The sequence below is a fragment of the Gavia stellata genome, chromosome 4 (genome assembly GCF_030936135.1).
Source record: "Gavia stellata isolate bGavSte3 chromosome 4, bGavSte3.hap2, whole genome shotgun sequence".
In the NCBI taxonomy this organism is placed as follows: Eukaryota; Metazoa; Chordata; class Aves; order Gaviiformes; family Gaviidae; genus Gavia; species Gavia stellata.
Window position 1 is genome coordinate 82,494,005 of NC_082597.1, and position 18,701 is coordinate 82,512,705.

At 40.4% G+C, this 18,701-nt stretch overlaps 1 protein-coding gene across 1 annotated transcript in view; it reads left to right on the forward strand.

The window, feature by feature from the left end:
* Nucleotides 1–18,701, forward strand: part of ANO2 (anoctamin 2) — a 195,485-nt gene that overhangs the window by 134,120 nt on the left and 42,664 nt on the right. Inside the window, exon 15 of the mRNA XM_059816887.1 lies at nt 16,462–16,536. Coding sequence (XP_059672870.1) covers nt 16,462–16,536 — 75 coding nt within the window. The remainder of the gene's footprint in view (nt 1–16,461; nt 16,537–18,701) is intronic.

The following is an 18,701-nucleotide window of genomic DNA, read 5'->3' on the forward strand; positions in this document are numbered from 1 at the left end:
ATAGTGCTATAGGTTCACTTAGGCATTTCTACAAATATGAGAAAAATGACATTGATCCATTTTAAGCAATAGGTGATGCAATTGTAATACCTCCATCTATTTGCAGTTGGTGAATTTTGCACAGTGCCAATCCCATGAGCTATGTAAACTGCTAGCAGCACAATTTCACAAAAAAGGAAAGCGAAAGAGCATGTAATATGTATCTCCTCAGGACTTCAGGGAACTTGAATTAATTGTAGTAGTGGACTCAGCTTTAGTTATCAGATGTATCTGGGGCAAGAATACTGCATTATCTTGCATAAAAGGACCGGAGAACAAGCCCCAAAAGTAGGAAAGAATACATTTCCAACCTGAAACCTTAGCTCACTAATTAATCTCACTGATTTGCAATGCGTGTGTGTTTGTATTTAGTTTGTGGGGCTTGGTGGGAAAGCTTCACACTCATAAACCCACTAGGTGAGCATCATCTCCTTCAACATTTCTGTCCTACAGTTCCTGAGGAGTCATGGACTAGTGAAAAACTATGGGATGAAGGGAGAATTCAGCTCCCTCAGAAGAAGAAGGAGGGGAAGCTTACTCAGCAAACACAACTCCTAAGGAAGGAGCTGTTGTCTGAGACATCAGATGTTTCCTTTATTCCCTCAGCCAATGACAGATAACAAAATTTTGTGACCTTGCTGATTTGGATGGACTGTAGCTTGTCAGGCTGATATTACCAGGTCTGAACCTTTGAGTAGTCATGGTTGTGTTTAGGATGTGGAGCTCCAAGGTCCCTAAGCAATCATTTCTTTAGAGTGGTCTCTAGGTTGCATGACTTTGTAGACTTAGCACTTCTGGTTTTGGCCTTATACCAGGTGACAGGATGCCTTAGATCATTGATTCAGAACTTTGGCTTATTGGAAGGCATATTTGCTTGCCTGTAGGGTTTACAGATCAGCTCTCCTTGCTTTTCCTGTCGATGTTAAGGACACAAGTTATATGTTTGTTGTATCAGGAAGTCACACTTCCCAGCTGGTGTTCAAGGGACAGACAGGCCACTGTTGGGTTTGCTACTTACATCACATATTAGGAAAAATTTCTTTACTGAGAGAGTGGTGAAGCATTGGAACAGGCTGCCCAGGGAGGTCGTGGAGTCACCATCACTGGAGGTGTTCAAGGAACGTGTGGACGTGGCACTGCGGGACATGGTTTAGTGGGCATGGTGGCGTTGGGGTGATGGTTGGACTTGATGATCTTACAGGTCTTTTCCGACCTTAATGATTCTGTGATTCTGTGATATGAAGATAGATTTTGCTGGGAACCTGTGGGTTAGCAGCTCTGTTGGGTTGCCCTGCTATGGACAAGTGAAACCAACTTTGTGAGGTGCTGGCTCAGCCAGTCTCTTTAGCCCCTTGGGTTTGTGCCAAGGCACTGGCTGCTGTGAAGTCATTGGTCTGGTATATCCAAATTTCCTAGTTATGTTCTAGGTATCGATTTCTATGAGGTAATCATTGTATAATAAATACCCTCTTTCATTTAATAAGGAGGATGTCTTCAGTGGCCAGTGTTCCCTTGAAATGGTGCTAAGATTGTTGTATTTGCTCACATGAGTTAGTATGTGAATACATGATGAGAGAATCATTTATGTGTGATAGCACCTCTGCTCACATCCTATCAGTAAACCTTGTAACGACTTCAATTTTTAATTTCTCTTACTGGTAATTCGGGGAAAATACACAAGATTTATCAGCATTTGATATTTTTCTGAAGAACAAGAAAAATAAATTGAAAAAGTTCTCAGTAGTTTGAATGAGTTTAAGACCACAAAGGTCATAGGCATCACAGAAAAAAATGTGCAGGAATTATGCTTAGAAGGGAACCCATGAAGATATCTAGTTCCCCCACTGTGCTCCAAAGCACGACCAGCTATACCCAGTGTCATGTTTGCCAGATGTTTCTTTAACCTGTTCTTAAAAATCTTTAGTAATGAAGATGCCACAACCTCCTTAGGGAACTTGTCCCAGGCCTTACCTATGCCTGTTTGAAGGATTGAAGGAGTTACTGTTCCAAGGATTTTCTTCATGTCCAGTCTAAGTCTTCCTGGTAGTAATTTAAGCCCCTACTTACTTTTTACCTGTATCAGCAATAGACATGAAGACTGTTCATCTATTTCCTTTACATAAATTTGTTTTAAAAGGTTTTTTTTCTTTAATTTTGAAATAATCTGATTTCCTCTATTACCCAATAAAATGAATCCTGTGACAAATCCATAACAACTAATCGAACTAAAACAAATAGAAAAATTATGGAAAGGCATATGACCTTGATTTCAAATCTGCAAATAATGGAGAATTCCTCAGTATTTCTAGATTCCAAAGATCTTTTTTCCTCCTTCCCTTGTCTCTGCAGGTGTCCCAGTGAACAAGGCATGTTCTATCAAGGGTGAAAAACAAACATGCCCTTTGCCTTTTGAAAGAGGCCAGGCACGTAGAATGAAACATGCGTGTGAGGTCTCTACACAAGTTTTCTCTCTGCCCCTGTACTACCTTTCCTCCTATGAACTCACGATCGAATGGGAAGTTCAGAGACTGAACTACACAATGAGACAATCTGGGGAGACTGTTTATTTTGGTACTATTTTGTCTCATTGGGGAACATAACTGTTTTGTGTGTGTGTATGTAATAATAATATGAAGCTCTGAGATTTCAGCAGATGCCTGTCACAGGTCTGGTTGCCCAAATCACAGGCCACTTAGCTGAAACTTCATCCAAAGGCAAACCAGCAATGTAGGTGGCCTAGGCCATATCTGTCACCTTCCTTTCAGCCACATATCATATACTAGTCAGAGGAATGGGAGATGTAATAGAAGCCTTTATATCAGATTTGTGTCAACAAAGGATTCCCAACAAATCCCTGCAATTTTCCCTTGGACAGAGTCTACCTTGAAAGTCTTCCAGCAGTCCAGTACAAAGTAGTTGCAGCAAATGAGAGGATCAGTCTGCATATTTCTGGGAACTTTGAGGAAATAGTACGTCGATGACTTCACACTGAAAGCTGTTTTCCAGAAGAAACTCTTTTTCTTAACTTTTGTTGAAATTTGGTTATAACATAGGGTTTAAATGCAAGTTTCCATATCACTGTAAATGTTTCGAGGTCTTTGGGATGTAGTTGGGACAGTGTCAGAATAGGAAGAGATGTAGATAAGCATTGTTTCCGTGGCAGTGTTACGTTCCTCTATGGTCTGCAGTAAGAGCTCTGAGTTCTCTGCACAAGCCGGTGCAGTGGGTGGTGATGCCCCAGGATGCAAAAAACATTTCAGTAGTCTAAAACCCCAGAAGGTGCATGGCAATAAAATGCTGCACAACAGGTCTCCCTTGTAGCCCTGCCTCAGATTGGAAAGTGTCTATTTCTCCTAAGTTTTTCTGTTCCTTTCCCCACAGCATAGCTAAATGACCTAGTTTATGAATAATCTTAGTAACAGGATCTTGTCCGCTTCCTGTGACAGCACCAGAAGTTCAGAAAGTCTTCAGCTTTGTATAGGGACTTCGAGCAAGTCTCTGACATAAATGCAGCCTCATACCTCGCTATATGTGAACGATGAAGGTTTTTTTAACCCAATGCATTAGAGGGCTGATTTTTTCATGCCACTCTCTCAGTTCACTCTGTGGAATTCAAGTACGTTGAATTTACTCCCATGCAGATTGTGCATGCTGTAAAACATTCATCTTTTCACTACCTGTGAGGATGACACAAGTAGAAATTATGACCATTTCTATTCTCTGCAGATTCATCTTCATGCAGTAACTCGTTGCTTTTCAAGAATCTATTTAATATCACTTTTTTCTTTGCTGAGCATTATTGCTGTTTCTAATTGTTTTCCTAGTTCCATCAGCCTTAATTTGTCCTACCTGAATCTCGTTCTACTTCATGCTTGTATTTCTGACTTCTCAAGAGCCCAGTATTTAAGTCTCTCTCCTCTTCACTATTCACAACGTCTCCTAATTTAGTATCATCTGCAAATGCAACTGACGTGACTTTCAAAGTCATTGCTATGTTAAATATAGGACAAACAGTATACAGATCTCTGACTAGATACTACATCACAGTTTCATGTATAGATTGCCACTACTTCCAACGTTTTTCTGGTATGGGACTACAGAAATTTATTTTGTTGGTATACCTACTCCATTTTTGTTAAGGATAGGAAAGAATCAGACAAGCATTTTCAAGAGAATGGAATGTGAAACATTGATACTCTCTGTTTCCAATTTTGCCAACTTGTTTTATATTAAATCCGACTGGGGCATTTCAAGGCAACTTTCAACTGATCTACATTTTACTGCCAACTACCAACACTATTTCTTAAAAAAAAAAAAGGCGAATGATCTGGGATGCTGGTGGGAAGGAGCTCCCTGGAGATCTTTGTGTGTTTTCTACACAGTTTTAGCGCATATATACAACTTGAATAAATATTACCTAATTCAGCCTAGCGTATGGGTAGTTATTATTTCCCTGTTTGGAAATCAGAAAGGATTTGGAATTAGAGTGCTAGGAATTTTTGCTTTCCATCTTATATTTAGAACTGGGACATGTAAACAGCTTTCTATGAAAGCTGTTGTTGGCTTAGTGGAAAGCAGTTAAGATGTGCTTGTCAGTCAGCTTTGGTCTAATACCTCTACCCTCTTGTATTGCAAAAAAAACCCCCAAAACCCAACCAAAAAATAAAGTGACCAGGTGGTTTGAAACTCTAGCTTTGGGAGCACTGGGAAGTATTGTACTTCATGAGAAATGACTACCAATTTTATAATGTCAAAAATGTATATAATGTACAAAAATAAATTTATCATTGAATTTACATTCTGGAAAAATGAAAACTGATACGAACACTGATGGTTGTAATTCCATGAAATCACAGCTCTCAAAAGTCTAAAGATAATGCTAATCGTACCATAATGTATGTCTCTCATTACTCTTCCAAGTCCATTAATGTCTGATTTCTATCTTTGCCTTTCAGTGTTTCATTGACATCTCTTTCTTACTATTCTAGACTCTTCCACTCCCGCATCGGGTTTTGGGGGGAGGCTGTGTCTGTGTGTGTGAGAGAAGATACTGGGGTGTTCGTTATGGATATCTACTCAATACAGACTTTCTCCATAATCCACCAAAAGAAATACTCTTCCTAGACATGGGCTCAGACCACGAGCCAGGTTGGACTCTCTGGCTCTTCCCTCTGGAAGTGCCTCTTTCTGCACTGACTGCAGAGGAAGCCAGTAACAATTACGCCCGCTATTACCGAAGTGAGGCTTTGTGAGAATCTTCCTCCTTTATTCTGCTTCTGTCCATGTAACATATCTGGTGTCTCTGTTTCCCACCTCCCAGTCCTTGTTCATTTTGTGTGCTCACGGTATAGTGACGCATATCTAGTATTGGTTAAAGAGATAATGCAGAAATGGTACACCAATAAATTTCACTGTCTGGCTTTAAACAGCCAGGTAGAATGGCTCAGCAGGAGAAAGCACAGGGGCAGGACTCCTGTACCTCTGAAACGTGTCCTTTTTGGAGCAGACTTGGAGAGAGCTGAAGGCAGCTTTGCTCTTGGACCCCTCCCCATCCTTTCTGTCTTCCATTTGTTGATTTCTTACCCAGAACTCTTCTCTGCACGTCATCCGTATATTGCTGGCAAAAGTTTGCCTTTGTAGATTGTGTTCTGCAATGGAGTGTCAATTTTTATAGCATATTCAAATGTTAGAATACAAACTTAATTAACATTTTACAGCTGGTAATAAATGCTCTGGAGTCAGGGAAAGAATCTAGCATAACCACATCCCTTTTTAATTCTTTCCCTGCTTCTCAAACATTTCATTACCAACTTAAAAACGTTACTAAAATTTACACCACTCACTCTCCTCTGCTGTTGGTGTGATCATTCACAGTTTGTGTAAGCTAAATTTGAAATTGCAAACAGAGGAAACCAATAATGTGTTACATGCCTTTTTCTCCCACTTTTTGTGGGGATAAGTGACTTCATGTGGTGTAAGACAATGGAGAATCTGATTTTAAGTGTGCACTGCCAAAGCCTTGGGGTGAGATTCTGCTTCACTGAAGTCACTTTTGTGACTGATTTCACAGGAGCAAGAATTTCAGCCCAGATTCTTCAAGCTAGGACACTGATTTGGGCCATACAAGCTTCAAGAAAATGTAGGAAGGACATCTTTCCTCAGAGTCTAGCACTAAATACATCTCATCCAGAACTGAAATCATATGCTTAGTTAAATTTTTTAATTGTGTTCCCTTCACATTAAGTGAACTAATACATGTAGTTTAGAGAAGTAACAAGATTATTAAAAGTTGCTAAGAGACTCCCACATAAAGAATTGTAATTCAAGCTTTGAAAATTGCAAATTTGCCAACTGGCTTAGTTCCATTGGGCCCAAGTTGCTTATATTAAAGTGTTTAACAGTGACTAAATGAGTGATTTTACAGATAAATTTCAGGTAAACTGTTATCTGTCTGAGGCAAATAGACTTGAAGTTACAAAAGATAACATAATTTTGCACCTTTTTGTATTCTAGGGAGAGATACTGCAAGTAGTTGGGTATTTGATTGTGTAACCGACACCTTTTAAAAGGACTTACACAGAGAAGATAGTCCTGTACTTAAAATAACTTACAGAGAGAAACTTTTAAAATCACTGCCAATATTAAAATAGTACTGAGTTATGGGAAGTAGTAAAAAGTAATTTTTTTTTTTCTGAAAAATTACACTGGATACATTGTTTTGAAATGTGCTGTGTTTATTATTCCATTAACTTCTCTATCAGATGTTCACAGTTTACATGAGAAAGTGTGAAACCAGATTGACTATTAGAGTAACGGTGCTCAGGATTTTAGGGGGCAAGGTGGTTGCACATCCAGTTAACTGCAGGACAATGTAAGGTAGTGAGTACTGCTGATAACTGATTTTTTTTCTGAAGCCAGTCTTTGAAACTCACCTTGTTCTCCCTCTGTTTAATGTGCCCAATAGGTCTGTGTCTAGTCAACATCAAAGCGTATTGAATTGATCTAGTCACACAAATTAAAGTAGGCACATGTCTGGCTCAGAATCTGTCTTCCTTATGCATGACTGTATTTATATAAGTATATTTTAAAGCCATGTGTGGCATTTCACTACCTTCTTTGAGAAAGTTCAGGAGTTACACTAAAAAAAATAAAATTGAGCAGGTAACAGGATAACCCCTCATGGCATTCCACTACCGTCTTCCCCACTATGACAGACCTGCGTACCATTGTCAGTCAGTTGCTTTGGAAATCCCACCAGATGTCTAAGTGTATTTGTACATCTGGCCCTTTGCCTTCTCAGGATCAGACTCATTATGATTTATTAATCACCTACAAAGAGCATTGATAAACAATGAATATTTATGACTACAGATGTAACCCTATTGTTTGTGTAAATTATAGTGTTTTTCTGGTAATGTTCTGAATGGCTTCAAGTTTACATAAATAATTCATACTTGTAAAGCCATATGTTAAACTGTGATCGTAAAAAAAAGAAGTGCTGCCAGTTTTCACTTGAACCATATGTAAATATCAAGAAGTTGATTTTAAACAGTGATATAAAGACTAAGCACCTTAATGCCATTTACACACTAACGACTGCAATATGCTACAATGCACTTGATGCATTAAGATGAGTATCAAAGGCAAAATAAGTTTTAAATACAGCAGAGAAAGGAACCAGTTTTATTTCTGAATAAACTACAGTGTATTAAATTAACCAAGTCTAGCTTTACAAATTTAAATTACAGTGGTAGCAGACCTCCAGCCTTTTGTCATTATTTCTAAGTGAATGAAGCAGCTTGAAATATTTCCCTGAAACTACTGCAAGGGGCATTAATTTTTTTATCTTTGAAATGAAGGTAGAATCTTCTGTAACATTGCCATATGTGTATGTGATTCTGAGATCTTCTGACCCTACCTGTCTAACAACCCCTACAGCTAACAGTTATCTCCTGATATAGTCTAGGTACCTGCTGTTGCTGCAGAGGGAAAAATCAGTAAGAAATCTAGTTGGCGTGTTGTAGCTTACCCTTATTCCAGCAGTACTGGCACGGTTGGGCAAACGGCCGCATTCACCATGCCTTGGAGAACTTTGATAACAGATTTCATCTATGAACTGTAGCTCAGCTCTCAGTTCTGATTTAATAATCAGGGCTAGTTTTTATCAAGGTATTCGTTGCATACATGTGATATACATATACACACACACACACACTTAAGTGGGTGTATATATATGTCAAGCAATATAAATGCACATGAACACACATATATATAATTGGAGAAAGTTCAGAACATAGTGTTAAGACCGATAAGGACTAGAAAGTACTTGGATTAGCAGATCCTTTCCTCTATTCTGCCAGCACCTCTGTTGACAGAAAAGAGGCTGGTGTCGTCTTTTCCACCAGCATTCCTTGTGCTCCGTGACTGGAAGTATGACCCTCACCTAACACAGTAACCACCGCATCCTGTGTCTGGATGGATGTGCAGGTGTGTATCTTGAGGATGATATCTTGGATGTCTGAAGGGATGTGCATGTGTGTATCTTGAGGATGATATCCGAAGGGATGTGCATGTGTGTATCTTGAGGATGATATCCTGGATGTCTGAAGGGAAGTGCATGTGTGTATATTGAGGATGATATCCTGGATGTCTGAAGGGATGGGACATGGCTACTCACGCACACTTTCATAAGCCTTGTTATGTGAAAGGCCTATGTCAGGGCTGTAGCTAGTGGGAGATTTCTTCCCAATCACATCACGGGGGAAGAAACACAGTTGTGGGCTTGACTGGTTGTTCCCATTCTGACTGAGTGGTCTAAGCTAGCAGAAAAGCCAAGAGGTGGCCTGATCACAGGCTGTAAGAACCTACAGCCACAACCAAAAATCTGCCAGTAGATGAGCTTAACTGACAAAGTTGCAGCTAAATGCCAAGACTGGAAGAAGCAGATAGGCAAATTCAGCCTGGAAATAAGCCATACATTTTCAATAGCTAGGATAATTAGCCATTGGAATGACCTAATCAGGCTTGTTACTGACTGTTCATCACAGAAATGCTCGAGCTGTGATTAGAGGTTTCTCTAAAAGGTATGTTAGTTAAAACACATTTATTAGCCTTATGGCAAAAATCACCTCAAGGAAGTTCTGTGGTTACAAAGGAGACCAAGACTGGATGGTTTAACAATAACCTTGCTTAGCCTTAAATTCCATTAATTTCCATGATCCTAGTACTGAGCCTTGCACACACTTCTCCTAGCTGTCTGTTCTGCGTTGCTTCCACAAATGATTTAGAGTGTGTCCATTAAGCTCCACTGAAAGCTATCAGAGTGTCTGTGCTATTCTGCATGTTTCAAAGACAGCAAAAAAGTTTTTAATTAAAGGTTTTGCAGTCCTTCAGCTGGCTCCAAATGAGTCTTGGCAGTTCATTTTCCATGTGCAAGTCTGAAACAGAACATTGCTCACAAAACAGAGCCATCTTTACTTTTAAAATGTCCTTACTGCTTTCTAAGTGAGAAGCATAGAAAACATTGTTCTCTCTTTTAATGTGTCTTCAACCAAAAGCTCTTTCAGCTTCCATGGGAGTGTGAAGGTAGAACTCCCAGGGACAGATTCAGACTGGGGTGGACACACGCATTGGCGGATGCTCAGGGTGGCAGCGGTTTTGTCTTTCCTCTTAGAAGTTTGAGGGCCAGGGGTCCCTAATACAGGCTGGAACAGTTCCGTGAAGTTGTCCAAAGGGTTTCTTAGCTGTAATTACCATTGTGGGCCACTGCAAGATACCAGAAATGCTTATGTGCCTTGATTGTTCCTCCTTTTGTGTTGCCACCTTGGAATCAACTGTCTTCCAAAACAGCCTGTGCTGCAGCCTTTTTCTGGCTCTTAACTTCTTTTAATCTCCAAATAGCTCTGAAGTATCCTTTTCTCCTTGCCCTTATCTTATTTCATGCCCAAAGTAAAATTATAGGGAACCGTTATTTCAGAAGCAGCTCATCTGAGCTTGAGGTCTGTAAAAAGGGGTGTTCCCCAGGGGTCAGTACTGGGTCCAATCCTGTTCAATACATTCGTCAGTGACCTGGATGAAGGGATATACTGTGCCCTCAGCAAGTTTGCTGATGACACAAAACTGGGAGGAGTGGTGGACACACGGGAAGGCTGCGCTGCCATTCAGCGTGACCTGGACAGGCTGGAGAGTTGGGCAGAGAGGAACCTTATGAAATTCAACAAAGGCAAGTGTAGGGTACTGCACCTGGGGGGGAATAACCCCACACATCAGTGCAGGTTAGGGGCTGACCTGCTGGAGGGCAGCTCTGTGGAAAGGGACCTGGGAGTCCTGGGGGACAACAGGATGGCCATGAGCCAGCAGTGTGCCCTTGGGGCCAAGAAGGCTGATGGCATCCTGGGGTGCATCAGAGAGAGTGTGGCTAGCAGGGTGAGGGAGGTTATCCTCCCCCTCTACCCTGCCTTGGTGAGGCCACATCTGGAGTGCTGTGTCCAGTTCTGGGCTCCCTGGTTCAAGAAGGACAGGGAACTGCTGGAGGGGGTGCAGCAAAGGGCTACAAAGATGATTAGGGGACTGGAACATCTTTCTTATGGGGAAAGGCTGAGAGACTTGGGTCTTTTTAGTCTGGAGAAGAGAAGACTGAGGGGGGATCTTATTAATGTTTATAAATACTAAAGGGGTGGGTGCCAGGGGGATGGGGCCTGTCTTTTTTCCGTGGTCCAGGGACAGGACACGAGGTAACGGGCACAAACTTGGTCATAGGAAGTTCCATCTAAACATGAGGAGGACCTTCTTTCCTTTGAGGGTGGCAGAGCACTGGAACAGGCTGCCCAGAGAGGTTGTGGAGTCTCCTTCTCTGGAGATATTAAAAACTCGCCTGGACACATTCCTGTGCAACCTGCTTTAGGTGACCCTGCTCTGGCGGGGCGGGTTGGACTAGATGATCTCCAGAGGTCCCTTCCAACCCCTATCATTCTGTGATTCGGTGATTTGGTGATTTCATTCCTTGTCTTGAGGCTGCAACACACATGCAGTCTTTTGGGTGTTTCTCAAATACAGAAGAGCTGTATCCGACACCACAATTCTTGTTTCTAGATGCTCATTTGAATACAGTTTTTACACAAACTAAGGCTTTTGTTTCTAGTAAGAAAAGCACAGTTATAAAAATGACATTTACTTGTTTGATGCCTCCTGGGCATACTTTGAGATAAGCTTCTGGATTTTGTCATCGGAAATATAATTTTGCAGCTTTTTGCAGTTGCTAGCTGTGCAAGACCTTAGGAAGCCAAGAGAGAGGGCTCCTGGATTCTGTTCTTCCCTGAGCATCTTTTACTAAGTTCCAGTCAATTATTGCAGCTCTGTGCAAGTCCAGTGAAGTCATTGGGGTTGCCCAGGTGCAACCGCACTGAAGAGCCTGAATTTCAGAACTGGAGTTACAAAGCAGGATGCAGAAGAGATAAGGTATGTTGCTTTACTCCCCAAGCGCAGGTTGAGCTGGCATGGCTGATGCTTAGAACCACCTGCTTTGAGGAGGTGTTGTCTTGTGGGGAAAACATAAATAAATAACTGAAATACTTGTGATCTGAGCAAACTGGCTGCGGTTTAATTCACAGAGAAACATAGAACTGTTTTCACAAAGCTGCTCGCTGCTGTCCAAGTGTAGTATATTTCCAGGTTTCCACAGCTCAGAGACTCACCTGAGGATGCAGAGCTGCACCGGTTGGATCTTTGCCATGTTAGGTAACTCGTAAAGAAAGAAACCATTCACCAAAACCTAGATGGTGCTTAATTTTTTTTTTCTTTTCTGATTTTTTTTTTTAATTTTATTTTTTATTTTCTAATAGGAAAGAATTGTATTGCTGCATGGAACACATTATACACCACATTAAACATTAAAACAGGAATGCATCACTACACCCAGAACATCAGCTATGTTTTCCTCCAATACAATTGCAAATACATCACTGTATTTAAAGAAACTGAAAGAAATATTTTAAAATATATCTTTTAGTTTGTCTTGTTCACCACAAGAATGTAATCTCTATCGTGAAGTTATCTGTCTGCATATAAATATTTCCCTGCAATACAGTTTCTCTTGGGGAATATTCCACAGTCTAATGTATCCGTCATTGAGATTGTTCTTCAGATGATCATTTTCATCTTGTTACGTCAATAAATGCATACGCCTCTTGGACTGCTCCAGAGAGACTCCCTGCCTGCTTGGCTGAGTTTTCATCAACCTTCAGGAAAGCTTTCCTACCCCTATCTAAAATCTAGGCAATGTTCTGTAATGCACGTTATTGATTAGAATGGGGTACGTGCCATATCCTATGAGAAATCTATGACTGTATGCCACTAACAGAATAAACCACACTTGCTGCAGTGTGCGAGTGCAATGTTTTGAACGCAGACAAGGTGTTCTTGACACCTCACAGTACAGTCTTTTAGCGGCTAGATGGCACTATTGCCAGAGAGTAGAATCAGGTGCGATAGAAAATACCAAGCGAATTTACAGATTTGGTTTTCTTAGCAAGAGCTGCAACAGAAAGTATCTTTCAGCTGCCTTCTATATTGATTTAAATTTCAGAATTTGGTTTGTGCCATGTGTGCTAAGTAACTCAGTAATATTTTCATCCGCTTTGTCTTTCTTCTCATAATGGTGCAGCAACTCAGGCGTGTTGTTCCAATCTCCCTTTGGCTAGGTGCTACAGAGAATGGCAAACTCATGGCAAAGTCACCTCAGGTTAAAGGAAGCACATGCATGAAAGAGAAAGCTGACTAGATGGCATACTGATCTTCTCTTCCTTCCTTTATCCACTTGTCCTTTCCCATGCACACCCTCTCCTCTCTCCTCTTCCTAATTTCCCCTTTGGTGTCATTCGTTGCAAGAAGAGACTGGGAAAGCACTGCCGAAGTGTCTGGCACTCCTCTGAGCTCATGTTCAACCTGCATTGCCTTGTTCAGTGTTCAAAAGCAAATGTGATTTGCCATTGCTCCGACACCATAGATGTACTGGGTGCTGGTGCCCTGGCACTGGCAGTGGTGGCTGCAGGGGTGGCTTCTGTGAGAAGCGACCGGGGCCTCTCCAACAGACCCACTGTGTGCGGCACAGCTGAGCCCTTTGGCAAGAAGGAGGCACCTCTGGGAAAGCATGCGTAAGAATGGGTAAAATGCTGCCTGGCAGCGAGGAGAGAGGGGAAAAAGTGTGAGAAACAGCCCTGTGAGCACCAACGTGAGAGCAGGAGAAGGGGAGGAGGTGCACAAGGTGCTGGAGCAGAAATTCCCCTGCAGCCCCTGGAGAGACCATGGTGGAGCAGGTATTTCCCTGCAGCCCATGGAGAGGGCCACCATGGAGCAGATACCCACACTGCAGCCTGTGGAGGACCCCATGCTGGAGTGGGTGGCTATTTCCTGAAGGAACTGCAGCCCCTGGAGAGCCCACAGTGGAGCAAGTTTATCCTGAAGGACTGCAGCCCATGGAAGGACCCATGACAGAGCAGGAGAACAGTGTGAGGAGGAAGGAGCAGAGAGGAGCTGTTATGGACTGACCCCATAACCCACCATTCCCCATCCTCCTCCACCGCTTGGGGAGGGAAGTAGAGGAGTCCAGAATGGAGGAATGAACTTGGCCCTGGGAAGAAGTTGGGAGGGAGGCAAAGTGGAAGGAGTTTTTAGTTTTGTTTTTATTTCTCACCATCCAAATCTATTTTAAATAGTGATAAATTAAATTGATTTTCCCCAAGTCAAGTCTAGTTTGTACGTGATAGCAGTCGGTAAGTTATCTTCCTGTCTTTACCCCAACTCAGAAGCTTTTTCATCTTAATTTCTCCCCCTATCCTCTTGAGGATGGACAGTCCATATTTCGTTTAGCTATTCCCAGTAATAAATTGAAATTTTAAGAATCAGTTATGTTTTTAAATCTTTATTTCAGGAACTTATTTTGTTGAACTCATCAGGCACAAAGTGCTTTTGAAAAGCAATAATTTATGTAAAACAAGTGTTTAGCTGCTAAACTTAGGGCTTCCAAAATGACTGGTGATGTTAGATGCCTCTGTGTTCTTAACACACATGTTGAGATTAAAGAGGGCAAACACTCTAATAACTGCAGTCCTTAAACTCTCCTGAAGTTGGGACCCTTAAATGGGTTAATCCTAATATCTCTTAATGCCTAAAAATGTAGGCTTAGGCACACCTTAACTTCTGATATTCATTTCTAAATGTACATGTCAATCATTGCTCAATTTTCCTAGTTTTTATTTTTCTTCCCTGTAACTATCCAGTTCTATTTCACTAAAAAAAAAAAAAAAAAAAGGCGAGAAAAAAAGGGGTAGGGCAAACAGGGCAAATAGCTACTTCTTTTTCATAATGGACAACTGTTTCTTAAGGTATTCCCTGGTTTCTCAGTTTTGTAAGTTGCTGAAGTGTTATCAGGAATCTTCCAGCATGTGATTTTTTTTCTTGGTTTGGAAAGCCAGTAGATCGTGTCAGAATCCTGGCTGATGTTTCAAAATACAGTAAATGTCTTACATCACCAGAAATGCCAAACAAAAAAACCCCCAAAGCATGAAAAACCTTAGTCACTTTGCCACTCAGGCTTTGGTGAGCATGATACATGATACGTGAAAGTTTGATCTTGATATTACTATTTCTTATTTTCCAAAATTCTTACTGCTAGAGAGATTTTTTGAAGTAATTTTCTTGGTCATTTTTGCCTCTTTCTGGCCCTTTTGTATAAATCAGAATTTTTACTTTCCACCTCTGTATGATTACAAAAGTTTTTCTTCTTTCTTTTAACTGCTTTGGCTAGCATTAACTCATTCTCCTGTTTTGCTTCTTCAGTGTTTTTCCCCCAGTGAAATTGTTAGACATGATGTCCTTCAGGCCTTCTTGGAGTATAATCACTTAGACCTTCTTTATGTCCTGTATAACTGCTGAGTGGTAAAAGCCAAAATGAAATGAAATGCATCTGTGCTTTCACAGAAAAGCTTTTTAAAGTAGCCTTCCAGCTAAATGATGGACTCCGTTTATGTACTGTATGGACTATTTACGTACTGCATACATTGGGCCAAATTATTTGTACTTCTGCTTCGGTTTGCTATGGCCCAGTCCTGCCAGCATTCTCCCGAAGGAGACACGCTTAACTTGTCTGTCTGAACAGCTGAGCTGAGAAGAGGGGATGCTGAGTAATACTACTTCCCACAGTGTTTGAGGCATCACCACAATGGCAATGGATGTGTAGACAGGATCATGTCTTCAATCTAATTCCACATCCCAGTGAACTCCATTAGAAAATTCACGGCTGCGTTTCTGCACTTGGAGTAAATACTGTATTCCTAGTGATACTTTGGGAAAGCCTTTTACAAAGAGAAAATACTCCCAGATTTTTATTTTTATCTGAGGACAATTGTGCCTTAGAAATGGTTTATTTGAAACCTTTGACCTGAGTGCTAATCTGATTTATATTCATTTAAATTCAGAATAACTCCAGGTTAACTCCAAAGTAAGTGAAGTACTAGTCCGTGGGATAGCAAGGGTGGTTCACAGAAAAGCAAACAGCAGCTGGCTCTGTGTCCTTAGTTAATTTGATTATATAGTTTTAGTTTAACTTAAACAAAGCAATGACCTTATTATTATTTTAAGAAACCTATTTTGAGAGGAGGGAATCATATTTCTTACATATATCCACTTTCAAATATCTTCTTTAGATGTACACGTTGCTAGAGATGGAGTTAGGTTTGTGTGGGGAGAGTAAAAGCCTACTAGATTTCACTGATCACAGTTGCTTTAAATTATGCAATGAAGAGAGAGATGCTGTGTGCACAGGAAGAAAACAAGGATGGCAGCAAAGATCACAGAGGGGGCTTGCCTTTATAGTCTCTCTCTTCTATAGACCATGTACCAGGAGAAGGATTGGGGTGTCTTTGCAAGAACTATCTCAGGGGCCACATTTGGCTAAGGTAACCATTAGACAAAAACTCTGGGTTCAATGGTAGTAAGATTATTTTCATGATTTCTGTCCCAAGCACTATTCTTCTGAAGTTTTACAAGGAAGCAATTCGAAATAAATGGTTGAATCTTGCTTTGCCTAAATGTAAGTTAAGGTGAATCTCGGGGCTTTCTCCTGACACTGCAAAATTTAGTAAAAGCTGAGTACATTTTTTCAAGTATTAAAATCATAGTTACATATGATATTTTCTGATTTTTGCACACATTTTCTATATGTCTTATTTACCTTCTTACACTCTCTTCTCTCAAATTAAAGTCTGCTTTACAATATCAGTGTTCTAAATCTTACAATTGTCTTCAAAATCACAACGGGAGTAGGGGAACTGAGAATGTTTTTCAATAATAGATCTTACTAACTCTAATATTTGCTATTGTACAGTTCTTTAATTTCTGTTATTTTATCTTTGTGTTTTGTCACAGGATGAAAAGGAGAAGCTGACATGGAGTGACCGTATACCTGGATATGCAGCAAACTTTGGATTGATTTTATTTATGGTAATATAATCTGCATTTCTGCACTTTTATTGAGTGTGAGAAACTTTGCAATGAGCATCTTAAGTGGAATCCTGAATTAGTGTTCCCAAAGATGTCAAAAATCTGAAGAAAGCTAAGGTTATAACCTACAGTTTGTGAGAAATGTGTGTCCTACTAGGAGGACTCGTAGAGCTTGATGCCTACCTCCAGCTTTAGTCTCTTTTTCCAAAGGCTGCTCATGAGAGGGCTGTTGGCTGGATGACTTGCTGTAACGACAGCAGCTCATTATGAGATACTGTCTCTCCCACGGGGTTTCTGCTCCATCCTCCATTATCTGATGAAGGGAAGACCACTGTGTATTTGCTTGTGTGCACAGTACTGCATATGCTCTGTCAGAATGACATTCAGAAGTGTTGAGCCTACTGAATAGATGCCATACAGGTGAAATAAATCTGTGCTGAGAAGTATGTATGTGTCCAACACACATGTAGGGATGGACTATACAGTAGTCGAGGAAGACCATGGTATACAATCCTCACTTGAGAACAAGAATAAGGTGTGCAGGTCAGTCAACTGTAACATGTGGACATCACTGTCCTAGCGAAATTTCCAACAAACCATAAACACATCATCAAGCTGCTAGAACTTTGTAAACAGCAATAGGAAAGCCTGCCTAGTAAACCTTAAATTACATTGTCAAGGATCCCATTATCCCTCTGGTTACAGAAATTACTGAATGAAAGTGTGTATTCACATCTAGAGACAGCATAAAATGCCAATGAAATATTCTGGTTTACACCACAGGAGCATCTGGCATGGGAAATTTACTTAGGGACTAGATTATTTAAAAATACATCATAAGTGTATTTCTAATATACTGGTATTTGCATATACTGCAACAGATGTCCTGTGAAGATTTAATGTCTTTTTCTGACAATCAAAAACATTTTATATTTACATTGAAGTCAAATTAACGTCTGCATTTTTATAAATATATGTGTATATATTTATGAAGATATATGTATTGTATAATAAGTATATTTACTGTGCATATTAGGTGTGTCATTCATATATATATATTTATATGTACTTAGAACTTTTTGAGTGAGTTTATCATCCTGAAGCCATACCAAGCATTTGTTTTTTGCCAGAACCTCTAACTAGCATCAGTTGGGACTTTGCTTAAAGCAGAGTATACGCTGTATGACTAAGCGCATAGCCCCAATTTAGCTTTTACAAGTCATTCTTTTGCAGACAAGGTGCTTGCATGTGCTCATGACTTCAACCACATGTTTAAATCTCCCCTAAGTACGAGCTTAAAGTGCTTTCCTGAGTCACAGCCTATGTATTATACTCCTTGCTTACTGTAACATCTCAGAGAAATTTATAAAGGCAAAGCGTAGAGCTCCAATTCTTCAACTTCTGTTAGTGACTAGTGGAAGGAACTATGCTGGCTTTTGCCATTTGGTGAAGTGGTCACAATGGGTTTTTTTAGAATATTTTGAGCATTGGTAAGATGTAAGCACCTACAGGAGACAACTTACAAACCATGCGTGAAATTCAAGTCAGCTCTTGATGAGGGAGAGCCAGTTCTGCTTTCCCATGTGGAGATGACAATCTACTCTTTACTGTGTGTAATGTTTCTTTTTTTTCTGCTAGATTAGTTAAACAGGAATTGGAAACACCAGACTAAAGTTTGCTGTCAGCCTGTGCAATAGAGTTGCACTAAGGAAACTAAATTGGTCTCATCTACCTCCGTTGTTATTACTCACACAGACTAATTTTTTTTAGCTGCAAGCACTACATATATAATAGGTGATGAAGTCTTGAATTTATGTGTGCGTGTGCACATATACAGCACGCAGACATAGAAGACTCAGACACAGATAGGCACACACACGTGCTGCAATTTCTAGTGCTGCAGAAGCGATTGCTGAATTCTTAATACTACCTTTTCCAGGCCCAAAGGGTCTGGTGGTACAAACCCATAGGTATTTTCCATGAAGATGTCTACATTGCTATAGAATGATGCTGCTGTGTTCTGTCCCTCCTTCCTCCAACTTTACGTGCCATACTTTCCCTGATGATCCTTGAAGATACTAATGGTTTTCTTATTGTAAAACCAATTGTCTTTATTTTTCATTTGCGTACTTCTTTTGCGTGCTTCACTTTTGTGAATCCTCTTT